The sequence below is a fragment of the Polypterus senegalus genome, chromosome 10, assembly GCF_016835505.1.
Source record: "Polypterus senegalus isolate Bchr_013 chromosome 10, ASM1683550v1, whole genome shotgun sequence".
Classification (NCBI taxonomy): domain Eukaryota; kingdom Metazoa; phylum Chordata; class Cladistia; order Polypteriformes; family Polypteridae; genus Polypterus; species Polypterus senegalus.
The window spans coordinates 147,806,057-147,825,088 of record NC_053163.1 but is presented as its reverse complement, the minus strand read 5'-3'; the positions used below and the strand labels follow the sequence as shown (position 1 = coordinate 147,825,088).

Sequence of the window (19,032 nt, the reverse complement as noted above, 5' to 3'; positions counted from 1 at the left end):
GCTTTTAATCAGTTCCAGTTTGTTTATTTATTGTTTTTATTGGTTTTTTTTATGTTTTGTTTTAACTGTTGTATTTGTACTGTATTTGCTGTTTAGCGCTCTGTGTCCTTTTGTCTGTGAGGGATGCTATATAAATAAATTACTACTATGATGGATAGATAGATAGACACATAAGAGGAGGTTAGGAGCCGCATTGCCGCACCCGCCACATCACAAACCACCTCAGGACCCCAGATTAGGACCCGAGAGCAGCCTTGCGACAGCTGACACCTCAGCACCACACCAGTTTAGATAGAATGGAACACTGGGAGGTTTTTAATGGTGGCTTGTGGTGTTATGGGTCCACAGCTTGTTGAGCAAAGGCCATTCATTTTAAATAAATAATCACCGCACCCGAGGCAGCTTCGTGAGGGGGGCGTTGTTGTAGCGAGCCGCGGGGCAGTTGGCGATGTGGGCGTTTCTCACGTAGTGCACAGGTGAGGAACTGCCCACATCCGTGATTGCATTTTAAAAAGAAGCGCGAGTCGGTTGTGAGGTATGGAAAAATGAAAAAAAAGAAACGAAAGAAAGAGGACGGAGGTTTCCGGGAGCAGGAGAGGAAGCAGGTCGGTGAAAAGGGAGAGAGAGCGAGCGAACGAGCGCTCACGGACAGCTGCGAGGGCCCTGGGGTGTTGGGCCTACACCCAGGCGTGTGAGTTAGATGTCGCTCCCGCTGAGCGATTATGTAGCGGGAGTGACCAAGGGAAGGCGACTGGCCGCAGAGAGGCCGTGGAAAGGTAGCGGAAGTCGGGAGGCTTGGTGGTTGGAGTCCCCCCAATGTGTACGTCCTGGCCATTGGGGTAATCAAGTCTCCGAGGCTGGGATGAGTGCCATACCGGAGCCAGGGATCGGGAGGTCTCCAGTCTCGAGTGTGTAGAGGAGGGCAGCTGCAGAGAGCGTCTTGCCTGCTGCTAAGCCCAAACGGGATAAGCAGGTGAGACGCTAACAGAAACGATGCACTGGATTTGTTGTTTTAAAGACTGCTTCCATGAGAAGATTTTAACCTCTGGATTTTAAGGATTGTGTTTTTTTCTATTTATTGGTTTTACCTCCACGTTTTTTTATTGGATTATTTATTGAACTTTGAGAACTGCACTATTTATTTGAACACCTGTTTTGTTGGATTTTTAATAAAAGCACTGTTTCACTTTTAACCATCCCCTTGCTCAGATGCTCAATTATTGCCTTCACTGACTAGCTCACCCGGTTTCATTATCGACGGTGTTGGGTTCAAGTGCTTCCAAACAGCAATGGGAGTGAGGAGCCCGAACCCACATCGTCACATGGCTGCAGTGCCAATTCTGCCAACATCCCTCCCAAGTTTTCCCTGCAGGATCTCCTTGCAGGGCTGGCTGCAGATTAACGTCATACCCAGGTGAAGCCATTGCAGGTTAAGGGTTTTGCTCAAGGGCCCTGTTGTGATGTGAGATTTTTTGCATATACTGTAAGTTGATAAATATTTTGTATGTCTTTATTTGTAATTTAGGCAAAGCAATGTGATATTAGTGTTACATTAGTGAGGTGCATTCATGTTTACCCCTGCCTTTTAGGAATGAGTCTCTTTGAATTTTATGACAGGATTTGGGGAAAGTACCTTAAACCAGTTTGGCAAGTGTTTCTCTGCTAAAGTCTCTCTCTCAAGAAAGTCAGGCTGCCTAACTGCCAAGCTTTACCTTAACATATGGTTTTGGGGGATGGCAGGTGTGAAGATGTTCTATTCCCCTATTGGTCTGAGGTATGGCTGTTTGGAACTGGCTTGTATCAGAAGCCTTTAAGTACCATGATGTCCTATTGGCTCTAGGGGTTGGACAGAACATCTATAAATTTGCTCACTCCCTCACTCTCTCTGTCTCTTACCAAACTGATAAAGGAGCATCTCACACACCATGAACTGAAAAGAACAACACAATGAAGAGCACAGCTTGGCAGCCGTATTGAGACAGGCATGCAGCCTGTTCTGAAGAAAGCTGACCACAACTGATGCCTTAACTAGAGACATTTTTAAGTAACTAACAAGTCTGTGTGCCGCCTGAAACTACACATTTACAGTGCATCCGGAAAGTATTCACAGCGCATCACTTTTTCCACATTTTGTTATGTTGCAGCCTTATTCCAAAATGGATTAAATTAATTTTTTTCCTCAGAATTCTACACACAACACCCCATAATGACAACATGAAAAAGTTTACTTGAGGTTTTTGCAAATTTATTAAAAATAAAAACTGAGAAATCCCATGTACATAAGTATTCACAGCCTTTGCTCAATACTTTGTCGATGCACCTTTGGCAGCAATTACGGCCTCAAGTCTTTTTGAATATGATGCCACAAGCTTGGCACACCTATCCTTGGCCAGTTTCGCCCATTCCTCTTTACAGCACCTCTCAAGCTCCATCAGGTTGGATGGGAAGCGTCGGTGCACAGCCATTTTAAGATCTCACTAGAGATGTTCAATCAGATTCAAGTCTGGGCTCTGGCTGAGCCACTCAAGGACATTCACAGAGTCGTCCTGAAGCCACTCCTTTGATATCTTGGCTGTGTGCTTAGGGTCGTCGTCCTGCTGAAAGATGAACCGTCGCCCCAGTCTGAGGTCAAGAGCGCTCTGGAGCAGGTTTTCATCCAGGATGTCTCTGTACATTGCTGCAGTCATCTTTCCCTTTATCCTGACTAGTCTCCCAGTTCCATCCCCACAGCATGATGCTGCCACCACCATGCTTCACTGTAGGGATGGTATTGGCCTGGTGATGAGCGGTGCCTGGTTTCCTCCAAACATGACGCCTGGCATTCACACCAAAGAGTTCAATCTTTGTCTCATCAGACCAGAGAATTTTGTTTCTCATGGTCTGAGAGTCCTTCAGGTGCCTTTTGGCAAACTCCAGGTGGGCTGCCATGTGCCTTTTACTAAGGAGTAGCTTCTGTCTGGCCACTCTACCATACAGGCCTGATTGGTGGATTGCTGCAGAGATGGTTGTCCTTCTGGAAGGTTCTCCTCTCTCCACAGAGGACCTCTGGAGCTCTGACAGAGTGACCATCAGGTTCTTGGTCACCTCCCTGACTAAGGCCCTTCTCCCCCAATCGCTCAGTTTAGATGGCCGGCCAGCTCTAGGAAGAGTCCTGGTGGTTTTGAACTTCTTCCACTTACGGATGATGGAGGCCACTGTGCTCATTGGGACCTTCAAAGCAGCAGAAATGTTTCTGTAACCTTCCCCAGATTTGTGCCTCGAGACAATCCTGACTCGGAGGTCTACAGACAATTCCTTTGACTTCATGCTTGGTTTGTGCTCTGACATGAACTGTCAACTGTGGGACCTTATATAGTGTGGCGGCCGGCTGGCGTCCATGCCCAGCCGGGATGCCCCTGCACGCTATATTCAGGGGGAGCAGCCCTGGACAGTGCAATACCTCCCCCTGGATGCTAGATGGCCACCCCCCTGGGCTGGAGTGGTGCCTTGGTTTCTCACAGGGCTCCCTGGGAATTAGAGTTGGGGGCAGCCCTGTCGGGTCCCGCAGGTACCGAAAGGGGGTGCTGTGTTTAGGACTCCTGAGCCTGTGTGGGCAACTGATTCATCACACCTGGAAGTGCCACCGGAACCCGGTGATCAAACACCTGGTTCACTTCCAGGTGACCTATAAAAGAAGCCAGCGAACCACCACTCATCGGCCAGAGTCGGGTGGAGGAGGACAAAGTTGCTAGGGAGGAGTGGTGGTGCCAAAGGAAGAGAAAGGTGCTTGTGCTGTACTGGTGATTACTGGTGTTGTGACTGGGGGGATTACGGGGAAGACGTGCCCTCCAGCTGAAGCGAAATAAAAGTCTTTTTATTTTACACGTGCCTCCCGTGTCCAATGTATGTTGGGTCAGGCGCTATATAGCGTCTTTCTTACAATAGACAGGTGTGTGCCTTTCCAAATCAGGTCCAATCAACTGAATTTACCACAGGTGGACTCCAATGAAGCTGCAGAAACATCTCAAGGATGATCAGAGGAAACAGGACGCACCTGAGCTCAATTTGGCACTTCATGGCAAAGGCTGTGAATACTTATGTACATGTGCTTTCTCAGTTTTTAAATTTTTAATAAGTTTACAAAAACCTCAAGTAAACTGTTTTCACGTTGCCATTATGGGGTGTTGTGTGTAGAATTCTGAGGAAAAAAATGAATTTAATCCATTTTGGAATAGGGCTGTAACATAACAAAAAGTGGAAAAAGTGATGCGCTGTGAATACTTTCCGGATGCACTGTATCGGGTTGTATGGTTGTCAGTATTGAAATGTACTTTGCATATTGTTATTATTTATGAATATTACCAGAAATACATTGTTTAAATTGTAACTTTATAGATGTAGAAGGGAAGGTGGGGAGAAGTTGTATGGTACGATACCTTATAAACAGTGGTAAGTCTGTGAGATATGAGGCATTCTGACAAAGGCTACTTATTAATAACACAAAAGGGGAAAGTAGAGCAATATATTACTCTACCAAGACAAAACTGGCCCGATGGAGTAGAGTCACTTCTGGTTTTATGGGATTCAAACATGCAACCTTCTGATTGCCAGTGCAGATCTCAGGGGCACCACTCTGCCCATAGACACATAGAAAAAATATTACATAAAATAAAGAATGAGTCAGATAAGTAATAACTTCAAACGGTGGTTTTATACATGGTGACCTCATTGCACTCACCTATCCAAGTGGCACAACAGAAAAATGAAAAGAACAACACACATGAGCGTTGCAGCCATTGTTACAGCAGCAAATGCCAGAGGACCTGAAAGAGAAGAACAGCAGAAATATTTGCGTTAAGTGGCATTCATTTGTTGAAGTCTCACGCCATTCATTCTGCCAGTGTTTACTCCCATCTTGGGCACTCGCCTTAATTATTCTCTGAGGGAGCTTGTGCATGAGGCAATGAGAGCTGCTAGTGGCATCACTCGAAGACACCATCAGTTGGGCCGCAGAAGAGACAGAAGACAGGAGTGGAGACACAGATCAGTAGAACAAGTGGTCAAGAAAGAGAAACCATGGAATACGGTGGTCAGAACCGTTTTGGCACAAATTGAGTCAAAAACAATAGGAATTTGGTAACGTAAAATGAAAATGATGTTTGTATGCCAATCACATGAAAGAATTAAAGGAAATGAAGGGTTGAGAACACCAGAGATATGACCCTAAGCAAGGAGTTTGATATCTCAGGATGTTTCCAGGCTGGTAGGATGATGAGGTAGGACTTTGAGATGGCGCTAGAAAGATAGACAGTGGGAGAAGATGAGTCCAGCCATATGTCAGAGACTATGAATAATGATTCAGTGCCCTCGGCCAATAGGAACCCTGCAATCTGGCACACCAAGGCCTAAAACCCAATCAGCAGAGGCTAAGTTGCATAGCTACCAGAGCTTCTTAGGACCGTCCGAAGGGGAAAGATATCACACAACAGAGAACAAGACTTCATCAAGACTTCATCAAGTCCAAGGAGGTTATTACAAGTCCAAGGAGGTTATGCTCAACCTTTATAATGCACTGGTGAGGCCTCATCTTGAGTACTGTGTGCAGTTTTGGTCTCCAGGCTACAAAAGGACATAGCAGCACTAGAAAAGGTCCAGAGAAGAGCGACTAGGCTGATTCAGGGCTACAGGGGTTAAATTATGAGGAAAGATTAAAAGAGCTGAGCCTTTACAGTTTAAGCAAAAGAAGATTAAGAGGTGACACGACTGAAGTGTTTAAAATTATAAAGGGAATTAGTCCAGTGGATCGAGACTTGTATTTTAAAATGAGCTCATCAAGAACACAGGGACACAGTTGGAAACTTGTTAAGGGGAAATTTCGCACAAACATTAGGAAGTTTTTCTTTACATCATGAACGATAGACACTTGGAATAAGCTACCAAGTAGTGTGGTAGACAGTAAGACGTTAGGGACTTTCAAAACTTGACTTGATGTTTTCTTGGAGGAAATAAGTGGATAAGACTGGCGAGCTTTGTTGGGCTGAATGGCCTGTTCTCGTCTAGATTGTTCTAATGTTCATATCAATAGTCTTTGTGGCTCATCTCCTCATGCTTTAGCATCAGACACGTCCAACAATCACACTAGAAAGATGAATAATGGAAGAAGATGAAGGTCCAGCCATACATCTAAACATAAGGGAAATAAATCAAGGCTCTCAGCCAATTGGAAGCCCAGAATCTGACCCATCAAGACCTAAGAACCAATCAGCTGATGCCAAGTTGCATAGCTCCCAAAGCTACATTGAAAAGAGTAGAGCCGCTGATCTCCTCATCGAGAGGTGCCAATTGAGGTGGTTCTGTCATCTAACCCTCCTGGACGCCTCACTGTGGAGGTTTTATGGACACAACCAGCTGGGAGGAGACCCCAGAACTCAATGGAAGGATTATATCTCCAAGATTGTGTGGGAACACCTTGGGATCCCACAGTATGAGTTGGCAAGTGTGGTTGAGGAAAGAGACTTAGGGGTCTCACTGCTTAAGACTGTTTCCCCCACGACCCTGTTATGGTGGAAAATCAATGAATGAATAAATTAAATGAATGAAGGACATTGAGGATTAGTGCAAGTGCCATTTTGTGCTTACCATCCAGGAATGAGGAGTCTGTCCTGCTGACCAGGTCGAAGGTCAGGGAGTCCGAGAAAGAGCTGAACTGCCCCTCAGCCAGGGGTTTGCACCTCACTTGCACCTCATAACGTTGGCAGAATTCCAGGGCATAGAGCGGCATTGCAGTCTGATGGATCAGTGGACCCTGAGGATGAAAAAAGAAGGACAACAGATTCCACTGGCAGTTTGGGGCCTAGTTGGTCCAGAGATCTCTCAGTTTGTGGGCTTAATGCCAACCACTGACTTGCCAGGCTGCCATTAGATCGGTTCACATGACGTGCTTTAAATTGGGCTTTATTGTGAAATGCACTATAAAAACAAATCAAAATCAAAAATTAGCAACTTCCACTCCAGTAACCTGATAATTGCTTCCAACTCCACTCCTGCAAGTAAATGGCGTGAAGGACTGGAGCAGATGTATCCTGGGGGCATTACCCAAAAAAAAATGGGTACAGCCTATGAACTGCACAAATTAGAGGACGAGAGAGGGCTGATTTCACGTCTCTTTACTGATTCAATTATAGAAATCTGTGCCATATGTACTAATGTAAATTGCTCCTGAAAAGGTGCTCACTATTGGAAGGCACTATATAAAATTGAAATATATTTGATTTAACCCTTTAACTGCCTCACTAAGTGACCCTGATTCAGTTCTTTCAAGCAGTAATTGATCTGATTTGTCAAGAATGGGATTTCAAGAGGTGGCGCAGTGGTAGCGCTGCTGCCTTGCACTTAGGGGACCCGGTTCGCTTCCCCAGTCCTCACTGCATGGAGTTTGCATGTTCTCCCCATGTCTGCGTGGGTTTCCTCAGGTTTCTCCCATTTCCTCCCACAGTCCAAAGACATGCAGGTTAGGTGCATTGGCAATCCTAAATTGTCCCGTGTGTGCTTGATGTGTGTGTGTGTGCCCTGTGGTGGGTTGGCGCCCTGCCCGGGGTTTGTTTCCTGCCTTGCGCCATGTGCTGGCTGGGATTGGCTCCATCAGACCCCCGTGACCCTGTAGTTAGGATATAGTGGGTTGGATAATGGATGGCTGGATGGGATTTCAAGAGCATGCAGGTGTGATAATACTGGATGCCATCATTCAAGGCTTACGATTTGCAAACTCGGTTAGCAGAAGAATATCAAGCTGGTGAAGAATTCCAACTGTATATCAACAGGGACAGATAAAAGTGATGGTGATGGGCAACGGCAATGCAGCACATGCGTCCTTCAACACCAAGTACTTGGATGTGGAGAGAAGTTCACCAACTTGGGAAGTTTGATAACCAGAAACAAAGGAATACACAGGAGACAGAAAATAGTAATTTTGAGATTCTGGACTCAATATGAAGAGCAAGAGCAATAACCTAACAACCATCAAATGAGCACAGGATGCTTGTGTGTTTTCCATTTTGTTAAGCGCATGTGGATCATGGACTTTGAATGCTGTTGAAGTGGTGTGTTTATAGGAAGATCATGAGAACAACAAGAAGGTGAGCAACAAAGAGATTTGTGAAGATCTGAACAGAGGACCAATGGGTGTTGACATGACTTAAGGAATGAAGCGGCAGTTGTTTGGGTAGACGCGCAAAATGGGAGATGACGGGTCAATAAAGACAGTGATGCTTGGGAGGGTGGAATGGGTAAGAAAAAGAGAACAAGATGGCTGGGTGATACCAAGCAATGGACCGACGTGGACATTCAAAAAGCATTTAATACGACTCAAGAAAATAAAGGAGTTTGAACAGGAAAGAAAGTTACAACTGATGGCCTCAAAGGTCTGGAGGAGACCCAGGGTGGCAGGGACGGTTTATGGAAAAGTTGCCCCTCACATTTCACCTTCCACAATTTGTCCCCATGCAGATAATGAGTAGGTTACATAAATATAAATAATGCGCCTATTTTTTTTTTATATCTTGTAATTTATTTTGGTTTAATAAATGCACATGTTAAAATTGCTGAAAAATTAAACACGCCTTTTGCAGGTGGAACGTTTTTCACATCCCCAGATACCATGTTGTTCATCTACCGTTCTCTTTGAAAACACGTAAATCATCATCTACTAATTTTCTTTTGCCTCTTTTTGACGGAATTCTTTTTTGCCATTGTAAATTTTTATAATATTATACAGTGCAGTCCGTGGCGTGGCGTGGCGGCATATATATTGATGCTAGCCCACACCCCTCGGCTTCGCCCGCGTATCAGTGAAACAGGACAGTGAGGAGGGCCCCACCCAGCTCTCTACTCCTGATGTCACTCTTCCCCCACCCCTCTGTATGCCTCTCAGATTACCGTGAATATATCGCTTCTGCAAGCGAACTCTGATTCTCAGTGCGATGAGAGAAGATGCAAAATCAGCCGGAATGTTCAAGCAAATAATAGAAGAAAACCCGATCTAAATCCGTGAAGTAGTTCTGTCGTTCGCTAGGTAAGTGAAGGTAAGGTATACACCGAGGCTAGAGCGTGAGTGAGTGAGGAGGGCCCCGCTGCGTGTCTCTTAGATTTGCACAAATAAATCGGTACCACAAGAGAACTATGATACATAGCGAAATGAGAGAAGTCGCAAAATCAACCGGAATGTTTAAGCAAATTATAGAAGAAAACCCGATCTAAATCCGTGAAGTAGTTCTGTCGTTCGCTAGGTAAGCAGAGGTAAGGTATACACCGAGGCTAGAGCGTGAGTGAGTGAGGAGGGCCCTGCAGCCCAATGAGTCTCTCTCAGATTCATGTTAATAAATCGGTACTACAAGCGAACTATGATACTTGGAACAATGAGAAAGTCACAAAATCAATTGGAATGTTCAAGCAAATTATATAAAAAAAAAAGATCTAAATCCGATAAGTAGTTCTCTTGTTCGCTAACTAAACGGAGTTAAGGTTATGCCCCGAGGCAGGCACATGAGTGAGGAGGGCCCCGTCCCCCTCCCCATTATCCGATGAGTCTCTCTCAAATTCGTGCTAAGAAATCGGTACCACAAGTGAACTATGATACTTAGTGTAATGAGAGAAGTTGCAAAATCAACTGGAATGTTCAAGCAAATTGTAGAAAAAAAAAAAAGATCTAAATCCGTGAAGTAGTTCTCTCATTCGCTAGGTAAGCAGAGGTAAGGTATACACCGAGGCTAGAGCGTGAGTGAGTGAGGAGGGCCCTGCAGCCTGATGAGTCTCTCTCAAATTCGTGCCAAGAAATCGGTACCACAAGTGAACTATGATACTTAGTGTAATGAGAGAAGTCGCAAAATCAACTGGAATGTTCAAGCAAATTGTAGAAAAAAAAAGATCTAAATCCGTGAAGTAGTTCTCTCATTCGCTAGGTAAGCAGAGGTAAGGTATACACCGAGGCTAGAGCGTGAGTGAGTGAGGAGGGCCCTGCAGCCTGATGAGTCTCTCTCAGATTTGTGCTAAGAAATCGGTACCACAAGCGAACTATGATACTTAGTGTAATGAGAGAAGTCGCAAAATCAACCGAAGTGTTCAAGCAAATTGTAGGAAAAAACCCGATCTGAATCTGTTAAGTAGTTCTCTCGTGAAAAGCGGACAGACATACAAACGGGTCTAAAAAAACTATAAGAAATTTTGCGCTTGGACCACAAAATTTTTAAAACCATTTCTTAGTGAGCACCTAATGGCCAAGCGTAACCTACATTCCAAACTCCTCATGGTTCAGGAGATTTTGTGATGAGTGAGCCAGTGGTATTTGGCTTTTATATACTGTATCTACTATATCGATTGCACCGTCTGCAACATGCTGCTTGTTCGCTGATAGTCAACGTGCTCTGCATAACGGCCACAGTGTGTTCGGACACATTCAATTGAGTAACGGCGCTGACGAAAAAAACACGTGAAATCCAGTAACTCTTATTCTATGGAACGCTATTTTCGATATCTCTTTATTATAATAAAAAAAATCTTGGGATGAGATGTGACTGTCTGAAGAGACTTTTTGGAATGAATTCCCATGAGATGGAGACTTTTAACATGAGATTCTTTCAAGTCACGTCATACTTACAACCTTTGGAAGGAAGTCCCGGTCATCTAACCTTTCAGTCGTATGAATGCTTTTGGCAGACACACTTCCTGTGCTCGCAGCTCATATAAATTTTATCAGGACAATTACACGTCAACGACTAAGCGGAGAAGAACAAGCAGCACGTCGCAAAGAGACCTAAAAGTGTTGGAAAGTAAAGAATGCAAAAAAGAACAATAATAATCTATGTGCAAATTCAGAAAATAAGAAAAGTAATAATCACCCCGGACCAAGTGGAATTGAAAACCTCGCAGGTCCAATCTAGGGCCGGAAATAAAAGACAAAGAGTAGAAGACAAAGTAGAACTTCATAAAGACATTCAAAAAACGTTTGGCGCGATACAATAGCTTTTGCTATGACAATTAACAAATCACAGGGACAAACATTCAAAAAAGTCGGTTTATTTATTAAATTCACTCACGGGCAGGTATACGTTGCGTTGTCACGATGTAACTCCAAACACGGAGTCAAAATTCAGTGCGATATTGATGATAAGTTAAATCCAGATGTTGTTTTTACTGAAGTTTTAAAGTAAAAGTGAAAATAATGCATATGTAACAATACCCACGAAAATAACAATTTCTTTAAATTGTATATCTGGGTAACCAAACCCGGGGGTTGGCGGGCGAAGCAAGTACGGGGCGGAGTTTAAAATAAAATCACAATACAGGTAATAATCATTTTTTTTTAAAGTTAAATGATCCTGGTAGGTGAAAGGAAAAATATCAGGGGCAAAGTGTGAGGATTCCTCAAAATAAACGACACAATCTCTTACTCAGAAAAGCAGATTTTTCAGTTTGGTAATCTTTTCCGCATAAGGAGCTCCTCCTGTCCTTGAACGCCGCAGTGCCATTTCTCTCTCAAATGAATAAACAGAAGCGGCCCCTGACGTAAAGACCTGAGCTCAAGTATGTATGGCGGGGCAGCGTGGCTCAAACAAATGGAGCCGCAGGCCGTGACGCCCGTTGCCATGTTCCTAATGGACTCTTCAGGTAGTGAAATTGGGGTTTCGGGCAGATTCGGCGGATCGCACATTTTATAAGAGCTGCTCTCAAGCCACTCTCATTTGCGAGATGCTTTCACGACGCCCCTCTAATTGCTTAGCTCAGACGCTAATGGCAAAGAGCACTTCTACCACCGCAGCCTCATCTCACTTAAACAAAAGCGGCGAGGCAAACAACAGAAAATGGAAGCCGGGGCCACTGCCGTCACTGTACAGAAAAGGCTAAAAGTGCAAAAGGACAGCCAGGCCTTGAGACGTCCACATCCAATGGCCACTGTGGATTTGCTTCTTGCTATTGTAAGCAATATCACGATACTCTTTAAACTTCATGGAGGGGCCTCAATGACCCCTGGACAGGACACCAGTCCATCACAAGGCCCATTAATACAGAGTCCATTCGGAATCGACCGAATTAAACTAAAATCCGCCTCCTGTAAAAGGTACCGGCCCATCAAAGGACACATAACAGGCCAGGTAAGGGTGGTCTATTCAGTGTAGTAGTGCACACGTCCTGAAAAGGGGGGGGAGGGGGGCACAAATCCATCACAGGTCCCCACTCACACACATATCAGGCCAGTTAAGAGATAACAACTAACCGAACGGACACATCCCATTGGACGGCAGTCCATCAAAAGGCCCATTTAGGGGGACACCCACCTCATAGGGGTCCATTTAGTGTTAACAAATGAATGCACAGATGCCAGGGGGGGCAGCCCCTTAGAACAGTGCTTCCAAATTGTTGCTCCACAGAATATTAGCTTCTGAAATGCAAAGGGTGGCCCGCTGCATTGTAATTTAAATAATAAATGTGGACACTTGAATCTCTAAGGGTGACTTCCTACAGCTCTGTTATCCCATATTAGTGAATCTGCACACTCAAAACTCCACGAGTGACTACCCAGCGCTCTCTAGTCTAATATTAGTAAATCAGGACACTCTGAAAAACTCCATGAGTGACCTCCTCCGCTCTAAGACCCAAAATTAGTAAATCTGGAAGGGAGGTTCCCCCACTCTCCGATCCAATATAATAACTGGGAACGTTTGAAACTCACAGAGTGACACAAACAAAAATCACACACACTCTCTCTCTCTCTCTCTAATGTTAATTAATCTGGTCAGTCCAAACTCCAAGAGTGACCCCCTTTGCTCTAAGACCCGATATTAGTAAATCTGAAAGGGAGGTCCCCCCACTCTCCGATCCAATATTAATAACTGTGAACGTTTGAAATTCACAGAGTGACATAAACCCCTCCAACACACATACACTCTCTCTAATCTAATATTAATCAATCTGGTCAGTCCAAAGTCCAAGGGTGACCCTCCCTGTGCTCTCCAATCTAAAATTAGTAAATCTAGACACTCAAAATCAGTGACCCCCTCCACTCTTAAGGCCCAATATTAGTAAATCTGGACATACAAAACTCCAACTCTCTGATCCAATATTAATAACTGGGAACATTTGAAACTGAAAGAGTGACACGGACCCCCCAACACATTAATAAATTAAATAAAATAATAAATAACACACACACACACATACACTCTCTCTTATCTAACATTAATCAATCTGGTCAGTCCAAACTCCAAGGGACACACAAACAGGTGTCACCTATGCTGGGCCAGTTAACAGTCGCCGTTCACCTAATGCACACCCTGCAGCTCTCCTGTCTCTCAATCTTGTCCCACATGGACTACTTTGCACTAAACTACACATAAAAATTTCCCAAGTTTTTCTTCAGCTCTAAAGATTTTCTGAATGGATGTCACTATTAGAAATGCTGCTGGTGCCTTATCAGTATTTATCCATCCGTTTCTTTCCTGTCGGCCACCGTCTGCTCAGTCACCCCACAGCCCTGCAGCTTCATGCAGTGAGCGGACGTTGTAATGTGTTTCAATTGGCGTCAGCCTCGTGTTGTGCATCTCAAGTAAAACGACAATTAAAGGCCGAATTCAAAAAGTCAAGTGGACGAGGAATTTAAATGGAGCGGCGGCAGGCCGAGTGGGTACTGGTGTGCCTTTGATAGCCCGAGGTTAGGTAGAAGGAAAGATGGGGAAGGAAATGGGCCTGCATTTAGAGCCTTAAAAAGAGCAAAATAAAGCAATTAAGAGGGCAGGTTACTGTTCAAGTACTGAAAGGAGTACCGCTCAAGCAATTACATGACAAGGGGGCAGAGCCATTAGAAGGGGGAGAGATGGTTACACAAAAACAAAAAAAGAGAGGGAGAAATGAAATGAAAGAAAGAAAGAAAGAAAGAAAGGGCACTATGTAATAAATAGATAGATGCTGTAGATAGATGTAAAAGGCACTATATTATAGATAGATAGATAGATAGATAGATACTATAAGTCACTATAAGATAGATAGATAGATACTATAAGTCACTATAAGATAGATAGATAGATAGATAGATAGATAGATAGATAGATAGATAGATAGATAGATAGATAGATACTATAAGTCACTATAATATAGATAGATAGATAGATACTCTACTATAATAAAGATAGATAGATAGATAGATAGATAGATAGATAGATAGATAGATAGATAGATAGATACTATACTATAATATAGATAGATAGATAGATAGATACTATAAGTCACTATAAGATATTATAGATAGATACTATACTATAATATAGATAGATAGATAGATAGATAGATAGATAGATAGATAGATAGATAGATAGATAGATAGATAGATAGATAGATAGATAGATAGATGTGAAAGTCTCTATATAATAGATAGATAATCGTCGAGTACTTGTGTGCTCAGACTGTTGTTTTCTATGCGTTTGACTCAAGTGCGCCCCCTACCGTCCAAACTGCACTATGACATGTCCATAATGAGTCCTGTGACAGGGCCAGTGAGTGTCCTCAGGGCAAAGCCAGTAAGTCACAGGCACAACATCGTGAATTCAATGAGTTTTTCTTTCTCCCAGACATTTCCTTGACTGAGCTACGCCTGTTTTTTTGTCAGACGAGTGACCGCATAGATTAAAGGTGGAGAGAATTCCCCTGTTGGGAGATTTCGTGTTAATAAAGGGTGACCTGGGCTACGGTACAACATGCTTTGTCGGTTTGTGTTTAGCCGTCAGTGGCCCATTGAGAGGCCATCTTGAGACACACACAGGGCAGAAGAGCACAAAGAGTAAAAATGACCCAACCAGTTTCCACTTGGGCCATGCGGTGGATCTGTAGCGGAGCTGGTACTGCAGTGATATCCAGCCAGAAGCCACGTCAGCAGATGGTGGAGGCATCCAGCTTATCATGACGTCGGCGTAGTGCTCAGAGTTGGTGTTGTTCAGGAGAAACCAGGCCAATTCCACTGGAGGGTCCGGTTGTACTGTGAAATATAAAAGCAGGAGGAGAGTTCAATAAAAGTGTACAGTGGTGTCATGTCCGTTCAACTTTGGCTGTTTACCTTCCTGGCTAATTGCTTGATCTCCTGCCTCCTCAATGAAAAGGCCAGTGCTGACCCCTAGTGGCTATAGCCCTGCACTGTAAACACTTCAATTGACATTTTTAATCCACTTGAGCTTCAGGGGAGGTCGCAGTCTATCCCAACAGCATCAGACATGAGGTAGGAAATAAAGGTGGAGAAACCCACCCCCCCACAGTCACTCACACTGGGACAAGACACACATGAGAGGACAACCAGAGCACCGACCTAAGCAGAACACAAAACCTCCACACAGACAACAATGGGACACAGAGTTTGAATCCAGAATGTTAACCACTGCACCACCATTCTACCCTCCTATATGTTCAGATTCAAACCTTGGGGTGGACCAGGTCCACATACATCAATGTAGTACTATAGCTCTATGGAAAGGTGCTATATAAAATTAGAATATATTTGATTTATCCCCATCACTGCCTCAATTAGTGACACGGATTGAGTAGTTTAACCTGCCACTGATTCAGTTACAGAAATCTGTACCTTATGTGCTAATGTAAATTGCCTCTGAAAAGGTGCTCACTATGGAAAGGCTCTATATAACATTAAAATATATTTGATTTCACCCATTTACTGCCTCACTAAGTGACCCTGATTCAGTTCTTTCAAACAATAATTGATCCTATTGTCCAAATGTACTTTATGCTGTTCATGTAAAGTCCCTTTCACTATGGAAAGGCGCTATATACAATTAAAACATATCTGATTATCCCCATCACTACCTTGCTAAGCGACCATGACTGAGGTTTTTAACCTGCCACAGATCCAACTGTAGAAATGTTTGCCACATATGCTATACATGCCAACCACCTCCATGAAGGTGCTGACTATGTAAAGGCGCTATATATACTGTATATTTGACTTACTCTCATCACTGCCTCATTAAGTGACGCATATTGAACCCTTTCAACTGCCAGTGATCCAGAAATACACGTTATGTGTGCTGTTCATGAAAAAGACGCTATATAAAATTAAACTGTCTTCAGTCTGCTCGCCAGAACTGTCTGCCTGTGTGATTCAGTTTACTGTCAGCTGTTCAATTTCTAAATTATGCAAAAATGTAATTATTTAACTGTAGCATTTTGGAGAGGTTGTTCACCTTGGGAGGGGGCTATATAAGATTACACTCTATTGGAATCATCTCCACCCTGAATTCACTTGTTCAGCCTGCTGCTGATCCAACTGTAGTAATTTGTATCATGGGGACCACCTCTAGAAATGTGTTAAATATGAAAAGGTGCTATAAAACAGTAAAACGCTCAGAACTGCAGTGGCCCTGTATGAGTCGCCTCATTCTTCTCTGCCTCAACAGTAAGTATATTTATATATAATATTAATAATTTGAATAATCTATTGGGAGGATCTCACTTTGGAAAGATGGATATAGATACTGTAAAGATGATTTTTTACTTGTACCCAAGTGGAAGTTAAATGCTATATAAAATGACGAGGCTACCAGTTAACTCCCACCATTGCTTATGTATAGATGTATCTTGATGTGTTTTATTGTTTTCGTTGTCTTTGTATTGTTATTTTTCATATTTGTTGTGTCACACACGTGCACATGGGAGGCAGCTAAAAGGTCCAAATGAGAGTAATTCCACGCAGACTACGGGGTGGCGGAGTGAGCTGACCCTTTTTATCACTTTCCTGCAGACCGTTCATGGGAAATCACGCCTGGCCCTTCTGAAGACGTCACTTCCGGTTCCGGGGCCTTCTGATGTTGTCACTTCCAGTGAGGAACCTATGAACGAAGAGCCTTCCGGTTCCGATCCTTCTGATGACGTCACGTCCGGGTCTGAGCCAATGGAAGAGTACCCTTTGGCTCCCGCCGTGAATGACCTCACTTCCCTTGCTGGCCTTTAAAGCCGCCATATTTACTCTAACTTGTCAGTTCTGCTTTGGACTCCATTCTGAGCACATCAATGTGAACATCTTATCCTTTTGCAGCCAGGGAATATTACACCGGTGGCTGCCCCAAACCTTTTTATGACTGTTGCGTCTCTCTTTTGTGACAGTTGTTACTTCTGTCAACGTCGTTTGATATTGATTAATTGTGTGCTGTCTCTGTAAACTTACTTGCTCTTAATCCTCGCTGTTTGTTGGTGGAGCCCCAGAAGGCGGGTCCTCCCTCCTGCTAATTAAGTCAGCTGAGAAGGCTCAGGGGCAGGAGATCATTCATTCTTTGTGGAGGCCAGTGAGTAGAGCTGTGTTTGATTGGAGTGACTGTTTTTTGTGAAGTTCTTGCCTTCTGTTCTGTTCTGCTAAGTGATTATTTTGGGACTTGTTTGTTTGTGGATTCCTTTTAATTGAAATCTTTTTGTCTTTTTTTTTTGCTCTATTGTGCAGTTTTTTCTTCATTTTTGTTAATAAATCCTACGTTTCTAAAGATCCCTTTTTGCTCTTTTTGTTCATGGTTATCCTCTTTCCTCTTATGGGACTTTTTGATAGATTTGGGGACATTTCGGGTTGTTTTTTGGCAGCTTCCCATTTTTGGGGCCTGAAGCCAGCAGGTTGTCTTTGGGGCCTGGCTGAGTTTAGGAGAGCCCTTTCTGGGCAGATTTGTTTTTCTTGACCTCTTTTTAGAGACCTAACCCCCATTCTGACTTCATTAAGACTCCATTTCATAACAGAGGTAAAAAGACAACCAAAAACAATGAAACAGCATAAAAATGTATAAATACATAAAACCATTGAGCTGCTGTGGGACCCCAACAGAAGCCTCAACTGTCCTGAAAATGTCTGATTTCAGAGGAGCTTTGGGTAAAAATTCAGCTTAACAAATAACCAGCGGGGAAGCCTCCAGGAGTTTCTGGATGAATGGGTAATCTTCTCAGAGAATGAAATATGGGACTTGAACCCAGGCGAAAAAAGAAGAGCATCCAAATAATTAAAAAGACTTTATGACCAACGCCCTCCGAAACCCACCTTACTAATCCACCCCTTACAACCCCCCTACCCTTCACCCCCTATATATTGCCTTTGATTCCTGTATGTCCAATCATTCTCCCCTGATGATGACACCTGGCAGGTTGTTGAAGGCTTAGGAATAAAAAAAATATTTTAAGGTAGCTTTTCTCCCTTTGTGGATCTTTAGCTAAAAATATGCAAACTGTATCTCAGACCTTCGCTTTCATTCATATATATATTGTCACGCACGTGTGGGTAGGAGACCGCGGATGGACCTTAACACGCTTGGGAAGACATTCGGCGGCAGGGAGTGGCGGGGTACTAACCTTTCTTCTTTGCTTTCTTACAGAAAAAACGACGTTCCGCCACCATAAGCCTCATTTTCCCGCAGCACGTTACTTCCGCCCTTCCTCCTCCATTGTTCCTGATGTCATCGATCCCATCTTCCCCCACGGTTCCTTCCCAGCATTCCTCCACTTCCGGCTCCTCCTTCATAAAATGGCCGCCGACACCATTTTCGGCGTCATGCATATGTTTTTGTTTTGATTTATGTATTGACCTGGAATTTTTGTTTACTGTGGAGAATAATTCAGTATACGGGGCCGGAAACCCCAAACCTTTATGCTGTCTTCTTATTAATTTTTTACTATATATATATACTCAGCAAAAAAAGAAACGTCCTCTGGCTTTCAACTGTTTTTACTTTCAGTAAACTTAATGTGTAAATATTTGTATGAACACTAAAAGAGTCAACACCATAAGACATAAACTAAAAATGTTTCACAATGTGTCCCTGAATGAAGGGAGGCTCAAAATCAAAAGTTCCAGTCAGTATCTGGTGTGGCCACCAGCTGCTTGAAGTACTGCAGTGCATCTCCTCCTCATGGACTGGACCAGATTTGTCAGTTCTTGCTGTGAGATGTTACCCCACTCTTCCACCAAGGCACCTGCAAGTTCCTGGACATTTCTGGGGAATGGCCCTAGCCCTCACCCTGAGATCCAACAGGTCC

At 43.6% G+C, this 19,032-nt stretch overlaps 1 protein-coding gene across 1 annotated transcript in view; it reads right to left on the bottom strand.

Annotated features, from left to right (window-relative positions):
* LOC120538274 (growth hormone receptor-like) overlaps window positions 1-19,032 on the bottom strand; it is a 44,315-nt gene that overhangs the window by 4,305 nt on the left and 20,978 nt on the right. The window contains exons 5-7 of the mRNA XM_039767736.1: window positions 14,820-14,998; window positions 6,619-6,784; window positions 4,718-4,802 (exon numbers count right to left, since the gene is read on the bottom strand). Of these exons, the coding sequence (XP_039623670.1) occupies window positions 4,718-4,802; window positions 6,619-6,784; window positions 14,820-14,998 (430 nt within the window). The remainder of the gene's footprint in view (window positions 1-4,717; window positions 4,803-6,618; window positions 6,785-14,819; window positions 14,999-19,032) is intronic.